General features: G+C 57.3%; 1 protein-coding gene across 3 annotated transcripts; it reads right to left on the reverse strand.

The window, feature by feature from the left end:
* Positions 1–4,395: 4,395 nt before the first annotated feature.
* OSR2 (odd-skipped related transciption factor 2) lies at positions 4,396–12,912 on the reverse strand. Of its 3 annotated transcripts, none has more exons than XM_032674562.1 (4): positions 12,897–12,912; positions 6,461–7,187; positions 5,688–5,787; positions 4,396–4,966 (listed from the first exon to the last, which is right to left on the reverse strand). In XM_032674562.1, the coding sequence occupies exons 2-4, from the start codon at positions 7,114–7,116 to the stop codon at positions 4,784–4,786; spliced, it is 939 nt and encodes a 312-aa protein (XP_032530453.1). In that variant the 5' UTR covers positions 7,117–7,187; positions 12,897–12,912; the 3' UTR covers positions 4,396–4,783. The 3 variants fall into 3 exon arrangements, with proteins under 3 accessions (XP_032530453.1, XP_032530445.1, XP_032530454.1); XM_032674554.1 differs by lacking the exon at positions 12,897–12,912 and adding an exon at positions 10,119–10,283; XM_032674563.1 differs by lacking the exon at positions 12,897–12,912 and having other exon boundaries at positions 4,396–4,884; positions 6,461–7,274.
* Between the last annotated feature and the right edge of the window lie 681 nt (positions 12,913–13,593).

Consider the following 13,593-nt stretch of genomic DNA (forward strand, 5'->3'; position numbering starts at 1 on the left):
TTTCAATCTAAGTATTCCTCTTTTTAATGACTTCAATAAAAATAACTTTTTAGCTAGTAGCCACCCTATTTTTTTCATAATTGCGCTGTTATAAGTCAGAAAAAGAGTTAATACAAGTTTTTATACATAGGAAGGAAGAGATATTCTGTGAGAACAGAAATACAAGCTGGAAACAATTTTACAATAAAAGCAACATATGCCTAATTCCTTGTGTAATGTAGTTTGGTAGACCAAGTCACTCTTCTACACATAAAGGACTATCTGTAATTACAAAATTAAGAGCATGGAATGATTAGAGGCTCTGAGCCACCAGAGCAGCTTAGCTGACTAACTGCAAACTCCGTCTTGACATTTTGGGACCAGTACGTTGCACCTGAAATCAGTGGCTCCTCTTGACCTTCATGAGGACCACAATATTTGTGGGCTGCAGCACTCCTGTCAGCAGTGCTTCCACCCTGGGCAGCCCAAGTTGCCACTGGCTGCATGTGCCACCAACCCTGTCTTCATGGGATCATGCTGCTGACTTTGTGTCAGACCCAGCATACTTAAAATTATCTATGGCACCTGCACGGATGCCTCCTGAGTGCCTTGTAGACATGGCATCGATTAATGGGATCAGCAAGGAAGGGCCAGCAGCGTGTGAGAAGTACCAGGCAGCGGAAAAAAGCTCTGGGTCAGGGAAGACAGAGAAGCTCATATGGGCTGGTGGCTGAAGGACAGAATGAGGCAACAAGTTGGGGTGATTCAAAAGAGGGAACCAAAAAATCTGAGTGAAGGGAATTGTTCAGGAAAAGAGGTTGAAACACAGGGTGAGACATGAGAAGGCAAAAATGAAATGGGAAAAACGTGGGGAAGGAGACAAAGGGGAGACTAGGCAGGAGGCAGGGTGTAGTACAGGATAAGTCTAGGGTAAGAGAAGCAGCTTCTGAAGCAAACATCCAAAAGGAGAGCAGGGAGAAGAAAAGAGTGAAAGGTGAGGGAGGCCAGAGAGGAGTTTAATAAATAATGGTTTTTCACATGTTTTACTCAAAGGGACCCTGGACACTAGCCCTTGGCTCCAGGGAGACATAGCCATGCCACATTCCTGGGTTGCTGCTGGGGTGTCTGTCATTTAGATCTGGGCTTTACGTGTTCCTGAGGTGGTACTGGTATAAAGTTGGGGTTTGCCAGCAAATCTGCACTGGCATCAGGAATAGTCTGTACTGGTCTGGAATAGCATGGCATGCTGTTGCTATGTAATAGATGGCCTCATTGAAAAGCTTTATGCACACATAGATGAGCTGAGCTGCTCTGCTGTCAGGTGTGGACAGCATCCATTTCACCAACTGATGTGCAAAGAGGTCAGTTTTCAAATGCAACCTAAAGGGCTATAATTTGCCCCTAGAAAATGGAGATTAATGTGACATTATATCTTATTATCTGCTCTTTTTTCTCCCTGGTATATAATGCAGATAGTTCTTTTCCCTGCTACCACACTACAGCTGGTGCCTCTAACACAGCAAAATGCCAGTGCAGGCAAAAAAAAGCAGTGCCGAAAAAGAAGGGGCAGTGGGAGGGATGAACATGGGGCAACAGGTGATTTGGGAAGCTCTGGGAAACTGCAGAAGCACTGAGCTATGTGCTATGTTCTGCAACTGAGCTCCAGAGGAAAGGAGGATACTTGACAAAGACACAGGCGGTAATCACAGGGATATTGCTGTATTAAGTGTTTGCATTGTGAAAGTCAGGTTGGCACTTTATGGCTATAAAAACCCTGACCCCGCCCAAAAGGTAGCTTTATAGTACTTGTTTCTGTTCCCAACAGGTCTAAAACCAACAAACCATATGTGTATTTTAACATGTTCCTTATAGCTGCCTCTTAAACTTTCCAGGGAGAGAGGATCTTTTAAAAAGTGAATGGAGCGTGTCCGTGCAATAGGCAAGTATATTGATAGTAAAGAGAAATACTAGATCATCCTCTAACATTTTAAGATGATAGCTACTGGTTTAAATATAAAAAACCAGTCCATGGACCAACCCTTAGAGATAAATGTCACTGACCCACTTCAGCAATTTGGGCTTTTTTTCTGGCTGCTGAACTTTAGAAATTCTCAGAAGATAAATTTACAGTCTGCTCAGGGGGAAGATTGCAACCTCAAACAATTAAGTAAAACCTTAGCTATATACAATCATTTTAATTTCATCCTTTGATATTGTTCATCTGATTAAGTTCTTTCCAAACAAACTTCACATAGAACGTGGCCTATGAGGAACAGACTAAGCCCATATGTATCCTGACAGGGGTGTTTACTCAAACAGAGTTATCCCAGCCATGCTGTGCGTACTTGGGGACGTAAAAGGGCCTGGGGGAAGGAACTCAGAGAACAATAAGGATAGAGGAACTTAAAGGAAATAACCTACTGGGAGAACAGGAATGCACTGGGAATAGAAGAATAAGTCAGACAAGAAGAAATCAGATATTGGGAAAATGCCCATGAAGAGGAAGCAAGAGATGCCCATGAAGACAGGTTTGGAGAGGAGCAGTGTGGAGCAAGGAGCAGTTTGAAGATGGAGGATAGGGGCTGCCCACAGAGCAGGGCAAGGTCGGGGAGAGGACAGTTCCAGGAGTGCAACACCGGAGCAAAGGAAGGGGTGCAAGTCACAGGGGGTGAAGAGGAAGAGAGTAGACGACACTCGCATAAACTTTGACTAGGGAGGCTTCTCTTCAGCCAGCAGACCAGTATCTCTTGCTGCAGAAACATTTTTCACTTCCTCATCTTCCTGGACTGGAGCAGATGGAGAGATAGGCCTTGACTACTTAAGAAATCGTGGCTGAGTTTGAGACAGCCATGTCTTCTGCGTCAGTGGAAATCCACCTGGCTGCCTGGTCTGGGGCAGAGCAGGACTGGCTTGGGGGTCCCTGCCCCTGGCCCGCGGTGAGCATTGTAGCCCTCTGTGGATGCAGCGTAGATAACAAGCAGGCACAGGTGTTGATACAGCCTTTTCTGCACTGATGGCCTGACTGCGACCCAGGTGCTGCTGGTTTTGACTTGCTACTCATTAACAGGGCTCAGGCAGTGTGGTTCCCTCCACAGGACCACGAGGGTTGGCGGTGGTGACATGCAACCACCCAAGCTCTGTCAGCATCTGCTGCCCTTGGGCATGCTAGGATCTGTGACCCTCCCCATGGATGGACTATCCTAGAGTTATGGCATCCTGCTAGGTGGGGCCTAGGAGTGAAGCCCACTCTGCTGAGCTGGTGCAAAGGATTGCTCTTCCCTTAAACAGGGCTCCCTGAGCCTGAGGGAAAGATTTCTCCCTGCCATTCTTAGTTGGTCCTTAGTTTGGCAGAGGAGTAGGGCAGGATGGGTACCCCCAGCCTGGGAAAGAACAGCTTTTGGCGCCCCATACTACTCAAAACACTGTGGGGAGTGTGCCAAAAGTGACAAGAGCAGTGGGGTGGCAGATGAGGGGATGCACATCCAAGTCACCACCAGGGAAAATCTCCCTTTCCAGAGGTGACCAGAGGCACTGGTGAAGGCTTGCAAGGATGACAAGGGAGGGGAGCCCATGGTTCAGTGCCACCATCCTGCTAGCTGCATAGCCGGTGCAGGTGCTGAGCGTGCGGCCCATGGAGTAGACGTGCCGAGCTGCCGAGAGTCACCCCGACGGGGAGTGGCTGGTCACCCCCACGGAGAGGTGAGGATCTCCCGGGAGGAGGGAACAGTCCCTCTCCTCAGCGCCTCTCCAGTCGACCCCCTGGGCGTGACGTGCGCTCGGCAGCGGAGATGGAGTAGGGGAACGTTTTTGGGGTCCCCGCTTTTAGCGCTGCAGCTCCGTCAGGGACCCGCCGATGAGCCCCGGGCAGAGGGCGCCTCGCTGTTTGCTTCCAGAGCTGTCGGGAAAGAATCGTCTTCTGCAGGATAAAGTCCCTGTCTACGTGGGTGTATTGCCCGTGTCCAAAGTCTACAGGCAGGAGGCTGCCTGCTGCAATCCCCGAGAGAGGGACGACTTTTAAAATATATGGGCTGATTGCAAATAAGTTACTAATAAGCCGCTTTGGCATAAGAACGGCTTTATACATTATTTCCTAAGATCTGTTTATTTGCAAATATATCTTTCTTTTTCGTCTTTTTTTTAAATTGTTCGGGAAAAAAAAGTACAGAAGTTAATATTTAGACATTCATACTATTAAGTAATAGAGCTATAAACTCTCAAATAAGGCACTTTCATTTTACTTAACAATAGATAACGCAACAGCGACAGTGAAACAGACCAAACAAAAGCGATCACCAAAATTGTTGTGACAGTACAATTACCCGGCTAGAAAATTTATTCAATATGCTTTACCATTGCATTGACACAGCAGGGGAAAAAAAGCCCAGATATTCAGAGAATAATACAACAAGGCAGGAGGTATTTGGAAAAAAAAAAAAGGATTTATTTTGAAATACACTTTTAAGAGATACTTTGCCTCCCCGATTTGTTATCGATGTGCATCTGACACGATACAAAACAAACAAACGAAGAAAAAAAACCACGTTCTGTACAGAGCTCTAAAATGAGCCGCGATTATCTACAAGATGAGCTTTACGCTTGGGTGTGGGTTGGAGAGGGGCCCGATCCTGCAGTCCGCACTCTCGAAACGAGTTTCGCAGACATGTGGTAGGAAAGCTTGGCCCCGAGTCTGCGTGCGTGTCTCCATGTGTATTTGTGTGTGCGCGTCTGTGAGTTCCTACAATACAGTCCTTGAGTAAAGTGGGCAAGTTGGAGCTGCCGGAGCGGGCGCGGGTCCCTGGCTGCTCTAGAAGTCCTGCCGCGGGGTGTGAGTTAGACTGTGCCGCCGTAGATCACAGTTTCGCCTGAACACTTTGCCGCACTGCTCACAGTTGTAGGGCTTGATGTCTGTATGGGTAAGAAGGTGAGTTTTCAGGTTACTTCTTTGATTAAAGGTTCTTCCACATGTGGGGCATTTGTGTGGAGATTCCTGTTCAGATTTGAAGCAAGCAAAGGATTAATCCTTCACAAACCACCTGGTTTAACGTATCACTGCACTTTTTCTCATCGCAACGCACAACTTGAGATATCAGGGGTGGACACGAACGAGAGCAATCCCGGGCGGGCGGGCGGGCGACCGCCCACCTCGCCCTGTCCTGCCCCAGAAGCCTTATTTTATACTTCTCGAGTCGTGACATTTCGCGCCCCTGTCGTGCACGGAAAGCGGCCGCCTCGCCGCCCTCCTGCTCTGGTACTCCCGCTACCCGCCCGACGGCCGCGGAGGTCCCTTGCACCGCTCCGCATCGCATCCCGCCTCCGGGCTGTCCCGCCGCCCCGCGCCCGCCGCCGCCGTCAGGGCCAGGTTCAGCCCTCAACGAAAAACGCCTCGAAGCAGTGGCGTGGACAAACTCAAACCCAGGGTTCACTCCCCGCCGCCAACTGCGTCCCTGCTGGCTTTAAGCCCTTCTCCCGCGGCCGCTGTTTTTCCGCGGGTCTCCCGCGGCCGCGGAGGTAACCATCGGCCGCTGCCCTCCCCCAGGAAGAACAGGGCAGTCCAGCGCCGGAGCCCACTCTCTCCCCTCGCTCCCCTCCGCACCAGAGCCCCGTTCCCCCGGCGGCCACCGCCCCTGCCCCGCGGCGGGCCGAGCCGAGCCGGGCCGTGTCCCTGCCGGCGGCACACGCGTGGAGAGGCCGGGGAGAGCCGGGCTCACCTGCATGTGTAGGGTTTTGTGGACCGCCAGGGTCCTGGACTGGCAGAAGCCCTTCCCGCACTCCTGGCACTTGAAGGGTTTCTCTTTGGAATGGATGTACCTGTAAGGCAACCCGCGGGGTGAGCAGTGCTGCCGGGGGCGCGGGGATCACCCGTTCCCAGGCCCCGCTCCCCCAAACTCAACTCCCCTCAAAAGCCCTCACTCCGATCCTGTCTCCTTCCCCCTTTTATAATTCTGTTTATGATTAAACTTCCTTAACGGTTCAAAACATTTGCAATAATTCGTATCGAAGTGTGAGTGCACTCTCTGGTGCAAACCGGGACAGCATCTGTGCCGCCGGCCGGACCCGAGCTCGTTCTTCTCCGAAGGCGGAGAGGATTCTCTGCCCAGTGGCCTCAGGCGCCGCTCGGCACCGGCTGCAGACTGCGCAGATGAGGGGGGAGCGAGCGCGAAAGCGCCCACCTGCGCCCCGTCCTGCTCCCCGCGCCCCCCAGGGTCGCGCTTCAGAACCACAAAAGCCCCGGGGGCTTCCTCCCCGGGTGTGAATCCCCTCGTCTCTCCCTCAGGTGGGTGCCTGTCCCACGCAGGTTTAGAGAGAGAGCAGGTTTAGGCTGTCGTGGTGCCTCCGCGGCCGCGGAGTTGGAGCGGGGATTCCTCCTGCTGCCTTCGTGGCTCAGCCCAGAGCTCCCGGAGCGGCTCAGCCTCATTGCCCCCGAGCGGCTCACCCTACCCCGGCTCCCCTTGGCCCGACCCCGGTCGTGGTGGTCCCTCACCGGTGGTCCCGCAGGTGGTCCTGCCTCCGGAAAGCCTTGTGGCAGATGTCGCAGGTGTAAGGTCGCTCGTCCGTGTGGGTTCGCTCGTGGATGAGGAGATTGTAGGACTTGGTGAAGTGCCTGCCGCAGAACTTGCAGATGAACTCCTTTTTCGTCTTGGAGGGCAGGCGGCCGCGGGAGGGCTTCCTATCCGGAGACAGCTTGCTGATGCTCGACAGAGGCGAGGCCAGTCCGGGGCTCAGCTTGGCGAGCTCCCCCACCTTCGGGGGGTCCTCCTGCGTGGCGGCCACGGCCAGGTTGGCAAAGTCAAAGCGGGGCCTGTCCTTGTGCAATGCTGGGAGGACGTGGGCGATGGCCCCTTGCTTGGGGTGGAAGAGGTGCGTGGCGAAAGGGAGTGCGGGGAAAGGGAAGCGGGAGTCCACTAAGCCCTGCGCGGCCGCCATCTCCGTGATGGTGGAACGGGTGATTTCATGCACATTGGGGTAGCCCAATGTCCAGTGGTTCATGTGCATGGTTTGCACGGCGCTGAGTCCGTACAGACCTTGCAACTGGTCCACAGCTGCGGGGAAGGTGTTCACAGCCTGGAGGAAGGAGTAGTTAGTGAGTTGTAGAGACGGGTGCAGCGGGATGGGGGCTGGCAGCGCCTTGCTTCCCATCTTCACGGGGCAGGCGTGGGCCGGCGGAGTAGCTGGTGCCTCTGCTGGGCTTCCGAGACGGGGAGAAAATCCTAAGAAGAAAGAGGGAGAAAGGAGGGGAAAGAGACTTTTACTGAGAACAGCGTGGTCCCCCCTTAGCCGAGGCGAGCGCAGCGACCGAGCCAGGGAGGGCCAGGCACGGCTCCGGTGCGCTGCCGTGCCGCGGCCCTTAACGCCCCGCCGCAGCCCAGGCTCCCGCCCTCCGCCGGGGCCGGCGGCCGATACTGACCCACGGTGCGATCGCTTCGACCGGAGAAGCTAAAGCGTAAAAAAAAAAAAATAAATCTGTCTCAAAACACCCACCCCAAATTAAAATAGAAAGGAGAAAACCCACTGCGGAGCCAACCGAAGGCGCCGCAGATTTAAATTAAACGAATGGTGGAAAAATACACGCGGAACGGAGACGGGGCCGGGGCCGAAGCCCCTCTGCTTCCCGTCTCCCCGCCGCCGACTCCCGCAGCGCCCACCATGGGGATCCCGGAGCCACCTCCCTCCTGCCCCCCGCGCCGACCCGGCCCCCGGCGTCGCTCCCACCCTCTGCCCGGCCTCCCGCGGGCGCAGAGGCCCCGACCCCGACCCCTCCTGTCTGGGGCCTCCCCGGGATGGAGCAGGGTGCTCGCGGAGGGCCGAGGCAGGCCCGTGAGGGAGCGGAGGAGGGGGGGAGTAAGGGGAAATAAACCCTGCGTTCATCCCAGCTCGGTTGCTTATTTTTCTTCCTTCAACAACAACTAATTTATCAAGATAACCGAAGGAGAGAAAAAGAGCCCGGGCCTCGCACGCACACCTCCTACCCAGCCCCCCGCGCCGCAGCCATCCCATCGGCAGCGAGGAGGGTGGCTGGCCCGGAGGCCTCCCCGGTCCGCCGAGGGCCGCCCTGCAGGGCGCTGCCCCGCACTCGGCTCCCTCCGTCCCGCAGGGCCAAGAAGGACGAGCGCAGCCCCGGTGGGACGGAGCCGTGAGGACGAGCACCCCGCACCCCCTCGGCCATTCCCAGGCTGGGACCTCCGCCGGAGCGGCGGGGCCGTGAGCTAATGAGCGGTGTGTGACTGTCAGAGGGTTTCACTCAGCCCACTCAACCGAAACCGCCGGGCCCGCTGCTCCCGTCGCACGGGAGGTCCCCTCGGTGGCTCCGGGGAGATGGTTCCCTCCCGCAGGGCAGGGGGACATCAGTGCGGGAGGCAAGCCCCTGCCCTTTCCTTTTTTTTTTGCTTTCGTTGAGGGTTCACTTCCAGCTGCCAAGAGGCTGCTGCGACCCAGGAAAGCGGCCAAAGCAAGCGCCGGGGTCCCTCCGGGCCTGTAAACAAGAGGTAGGGCCGAGGGTGCCCCAGTACCTCCTGGGATTTGTGTGGAAGGACTGGTAAGGCGCAGTTTCCAAAGTAAACAAGAGACCCTCCCCCAGCCAAAATCCTAAACCAAACCCCCCAAAACAACAACAAAAATAAAAGAAACTCTCCAAGCGTAGAGCCCGCGCTCCGGGAGAGGTGTCCCTGCCCCCCGGGCCGCCACCGCCCCGCAGCCCTCACCGCCGCTCCTGGCTCGGACCACTCCGCTGGCACCGGGCACCCTCTGGCTGGAAAGATACTTTCGATTTTTTTCTTAAAATACCTTTCCTCCCCGCTTGTGGCACCGCACAATTGGCCCACCGGGAAAAAAAAAAATGCGGCAAGGAGGTCGGGCGTGAGCTGCAGCTCTGCACACCCCTGTTTTCGTTTTCCTCGAGTCGTGGCTCCCCACGGCTTCCTCTGGTGCTGCCCAGTTTTTCTCGTTTGTGATTGTATCGACACTGGGGACAGTGTTATAGATACGACCTATTATATTATGGCGACCTTTTTGTTTTGTTGGAGGGGGGGTGGTTATATATAGAGACTTATTTTTAAAGATGTCGTAGTGTGAGTTCCTATTCGCTTTCCGCCAGGAACCGACACAGAAGCAATAAAATCACTTTTCGCTGGCTGCTCCCGTGGCTCCTGCCTCCATCCCTGCTGGCTGTGCCTGGGTTTCGGAGCTACCGGCTGAGAACTATGACAGAGGTAGGGACAGTGTTTCTGTAGGGCAGAGCTCCCTCTGCTACAGCTGCATTTGGTGGCCGTGTGTGGGGGTGTCATTGCATGACGCTCGTTTTCGTGTCAAACAACCAAGTCTGAAAAAACTACTCTGAACACGAAATCCGCATTTTAAGGAAGAAATTTTTAAAACTGCACTGCTGTTTGAACTGCGGTACATCTGTTACTATTTGTATTCGGAGCTAACTTTACTAAAACCTATTAAAAAAAGTCCAGAAAGTGCCTTCCTACGCGATTTTAAGGCCATTTATAACAAGGTGCGTTGGGGCGCGCGGGCGGGGGGATAAAGTCAACCAAAAACGGATGTTATTTAAACTTTGGCACTTCCTTTTCCCTTTTCATTCAGAGCGCTTAATTAAATTAAGCCCGGTGCCTCGGCAGGACACCCCTCTCTACCTGCTTGCCGCCGACCTGCTGGCCCACCCAGCGCTCCCCATCCTACCGCGGCGGGGCCGGGCGGGCCGTGCCCCGAGGGCACTGCCGTCATTCCCGGGGAGCGGGTGGACCCTGGGTCGCCTCCTCTCCCCGCCGGCCCCACCAGAAGCCGCGGCCGCCGGTCCCGGCGCTGCCTGGTGTTTCCACGCACCGCGGATTTCTCCAGTGTCACCCGCGGATCAGCCCCGTAGTCCGCGCACGGACCGGCTTCTCCCCGCTAGGAATTTCTCGGGAAGGACATCGGCTGCGCGCCCCACGAGGCCCCCGCCTGGCCCCACACCAACGCGCCCGCGGTATGCGGAGGGCACCCGCATCCCAAATTACCGCGGAGGTGCGAACTGAAAGTAAGCCCGGCGGTCCGGCGGTCCCGCGCTCCCGGCCGAGGGGACGCTCCGCTCTCGGGGCGGCCGCCCCGCTCCCGCCGACAGCAGTGGGCAGGGCGGGCCGAGGGAGCCAGTCACCTACCGCAGCCTGCTGCTCCTCCCGGGGCAAAGCTGAGGCGGCGGCCGCGGCACCTTCACGGAGACATTAGATCCACAGCGAGGGCGCTCAGCGGGGCCAGGGCCCGGCGGCGGACAGCATGTTGCGGAGGGCTGGGCGGCTGGGAGCTCTGGCCGCGGCGGTCCCGGGGCCCCGGCAGAGACCGCCGCCACCCGCCCGCAGCCTCTCGCCTTCGACCCCGGCGCGGCTCGGCGCGAGTCTGAGCCGCCCCCTGCCCGGTCCATCACATTTCAGCGGTGAGTGGCGTGGAGCGCTGTCCCCGCCCGCCCGCCGCCGCCGCCGGCCCACCCCGCGGCGCGCTCAGCCCCGCGCTCGGGGCCGCGCCGCTCCGCCCCGACGGGACGGGACCGCCCCCAGCCGCGGCCCCGGCCCGCCCCGCCGCGCCGGCCCCACTGTTTACTTGTGTTTGGGTAGCAACTGGACTTTAAAGGGGCAGGACGCCCCCCGCTTCCCCGCGTCACCTAAGGTGACTTTTCCCTCTTCGAACAGCCCGACGCCCCTCACCCTGCTGCCGGTCGCGGAGATTTGCGCTCTCCCTGCACCGCACTGCCTGCCTCGGCCGCCCACCCGCCGTGCCCCAGCCGGGGTGACATAGGCGGCTTAAATATCTAAAATAACTCCCCCAAAGCCAGAGCGTGGGTTTTTGTGGATGCCTACGTCTCCGAGGGAGGTTGCAGTTAAAGCTCACGTCCAAATGGCTTCGTGGCCGTCATGTCGGGTCGCCCTGGGGACCCACCCTTCAGCAACTCAGCGCTGCCCTTCCACTGAGATTGGGGCGCTTAAAGGCAGGTTCCCAAATAGAACCTCTGTGTAGGCATCCCCGTGCGCGGTGACTAAAGCACACAATACCTACCTGGAACAGACACATAGTTTCGAATGCAGTTTCGATTTATTAACGGGGAATTTACTGCTGAATGGGGCCTTCGTGACCCTCTTCAAATTTCCTGACTAGAGCGCTCTATTCACGTTCGTCGACAGCCGCAATACGGCTGGTTGCACATGGTGAATTTCGGTTACGTTTTTATCTGTAACGATATCTTGTTCTGTGCATTACTTAAATCACATGTATGCGGAATTTACCTATAATCTGGATTGGAGATCGGAACTGGGATTTGAAAAGTACGGAAAGATGTGGGGGAAAATGGACCTTGAAGGACAGCTATGACAATTTTTCAGAGGTAGGGGCTGTGCTGGTTAGTTCGAGCCCGAGGAAGAGGACACAAGTGACGGCTGCAACGAGATTTTTTATCCTTTTCGTGTACAGAAAAAAAAATAATCAAAGAGGCAAATAGGAGCCAGCAGAGAAAGGTTTGGCCGTGTCCCCTCACAGCGAAGTGGAGTCGAGGCTGGCGCACGTTACAGCCCGCGGCTGCCGCCGGCCGCCGGGGCTATTTTTCGTTTCTTTTCAAAAATCCGTACTTCGAAAGTGCCCTGTTTTAAATCCCAAACGCCCTAAATAAGTAGCACTTCTTCTCTCGGGCAGCGAGGATAGGAGGCTCACAATTCTGAGAGAAGAAGCGATTCCCCTGGGTTGGGTGAGACGTGGGTGCGGGCGGCCGCGGGAGCCTGCGAGGGGCGAGGACTTATCGGCCGCGGCTGGACTGGGGGGCTCCGATGGGGCGCGAGGCAGGGACACGCATCCCCTCTCTTTTGCTTCCGAGAGAGAGGCCGGTTGCTTCAAGAACAAAGTGAAAAGGGGACTTTACAGTTGCAATTTCTTCCCCCCGCTGCTGGCTTGTGGATACCAAGAACAAACCCCTCGGACAGAAGGATCAAAGGGAGATTGCTTCGGGAGAAATGTCATTTCTTGCCCTTTACAGCAAGCAAAAAATAAGCCACACTTGCCGGGGAAAAAAAAAATAAATTTTTATCTATCTATCTACCTACCTACCTACCTAAAGGAAGACCAACCCAAACCAAATTTAAAAAAATCCTTAAACAACGACTTCGCCAAATCCCCAAGCGATCAGACAAGGAAAAAAGTCTCAAAGCGGAGGCTTTTTTCCTCGGGAGAGGAACGGCGCGGTCTGGGGTTGCTGCCCGGGCTGTTCGCTCCCTGGGCGCTCTTGATAGTTTCGGCTGCGCTGGTAGAAGGGAAAGCCGCGCTCTTTCACCACTGGCAGCGCAGCCGCCCCGTACGTCTGAGCTGACCGGGAGTGCCCGGTGACCCCGGCACGACTCCGCCCGGCCCGGCCGGCAGGTGCGCGGCGAGAGCCGGTGGCGTGGCCCGCCCGTACTGCCGCGGCGTCCCCGCGCCCGGCGGAACGCAGGGTCACTCGCACACCGGGGAGCTCCCGGCACCGGACAGCCGTCGAGCGGGGGTGACGCCAGAGGAGGCACAGGCCGCCGGTCCAGCGTCACCTTTCTGCATCCACGTCGGGCGGAAGCCTCCCGCCCCACGGGTCTTACTCCTCCTCGGCGGGGCGGGCGTGCCGCTATGCCCGGGCCGGGCGCGGGCACGGCCGGGCTGTGCGGAGAGAGCGCCCGGGGCCCCTCTGTGCCCGGCGGCGGCGGCCCGCGGTGCTGCAGTGCCGCCTGCAGGTCGGCGCGGGGCCCTGCGCGCTCCGCCCGCCCCGGCACCGTCTCTGGCTGCGGCCCCGCGGCCGCCGGGCGCGTTGGGTGGGTGTCCCGGCGGACCCAGCGCGTTGGGTGGGTTTCTCGGTGGGGCCAGCGTGGAGCTCTGCCCGGGGCTCCGAGGGGGGCGGAGGCAGCACCGCTATCCGCGGTCACCCGAGGGCTTACCCTGCACTGCCTTCTCCCACCCGCGCGTCCTGCCGGTGCTGACAAAGCTACGATCACTTCAGCCTCCCCACACTCTCTCCTCCCCCACCCCCAAAAAATATACATCCGGAGCGCTGGATTCCGTCCAGAGAGATAGGCAGTGCTTGTTCTCGCTGCGAGGAACAGATTAAAGCAGTTCCTCTGTGGCCGTGAAACCTGGGGCAAACCTTGACCACTCGCCCCTTCTGAGCACAGAAACGTGCCCGGGAGACGGCAGCGAGGCCCCGCGGCGGCGCTTGGCGGAGCCTCCCGCGGGACACCGTGCGCGGCTGCGGTGCGCGATGCGTGCACGGAGCGGCTCAGACCGCCGCTGTCGGCACTGGGGGGCTGCACTCGCTGGGGACTCACTCCCGCGAAAATGAATTTTCAGAGGGGGGCGGGGATGCGCCCGCAGCCGTCGCCGGAGGGAGAAGGGGCAGCGGGTATCCAGGCCGCCTCATGACTCCCGGGAACGGGAGCACAGTCCCTGGTGCGGGGCACCGCCGCACTCTGGCTTGGGAGGAGCTCCGACGGCCCTCGACGGTTGCTGACTCGGGGAGAGCTGGCAGGGCGCGCAGGGCAGAGCTGGGCACCTGCGGACGGGCCCAGCCCCGGGCTGCCCCGGCCAACAGACAGGCTTGTGCTGCAAACGACTCGGGCTACACACCGAGAGCTTAAT

Source organism: Chiroxiphia lanceolata, chromosome 1, assembly GCF_009829145.1.
Source record: "Chiroxiphia lanceolata isolate bChiLan1 chromosome 1, bChiLan1.pri, whole genome shotgun sequence".
NCBI lineage: Eukaryota > Metazoa > Chordata > Aves > Passeriformes > Pipridae > Chiroxiphia > Chiroxiphia lanceolata.

What these genes read in the sequence shown, in the direction of transcription:
- OSR2 (XM_032674562.1), bottom strand. Translation starts at nt 7,116, where the DNA reads ATGGGAAGCAAGGCGCTGCCAGCCCCCATCCCGCTGCACCCGTCTCTA. An exon ending in GACCACCTGCGGGACCACCG is followed by an intron (nt 5,788 to 6,460) that starts GTGAGGGACCAC and finishes GTTGCCTTACAG; the next exon opens with GTACATCCATTCCAAAGAGA. An exon ending in ACAAAACCCTACACATGCAG is followed by an intron (nt 4,967 to 5,687) that starts GTGAGCCCGGCT and finishes AAATCTGAACAG; the next exon opens with GAATCTCCACACAAATGCCC.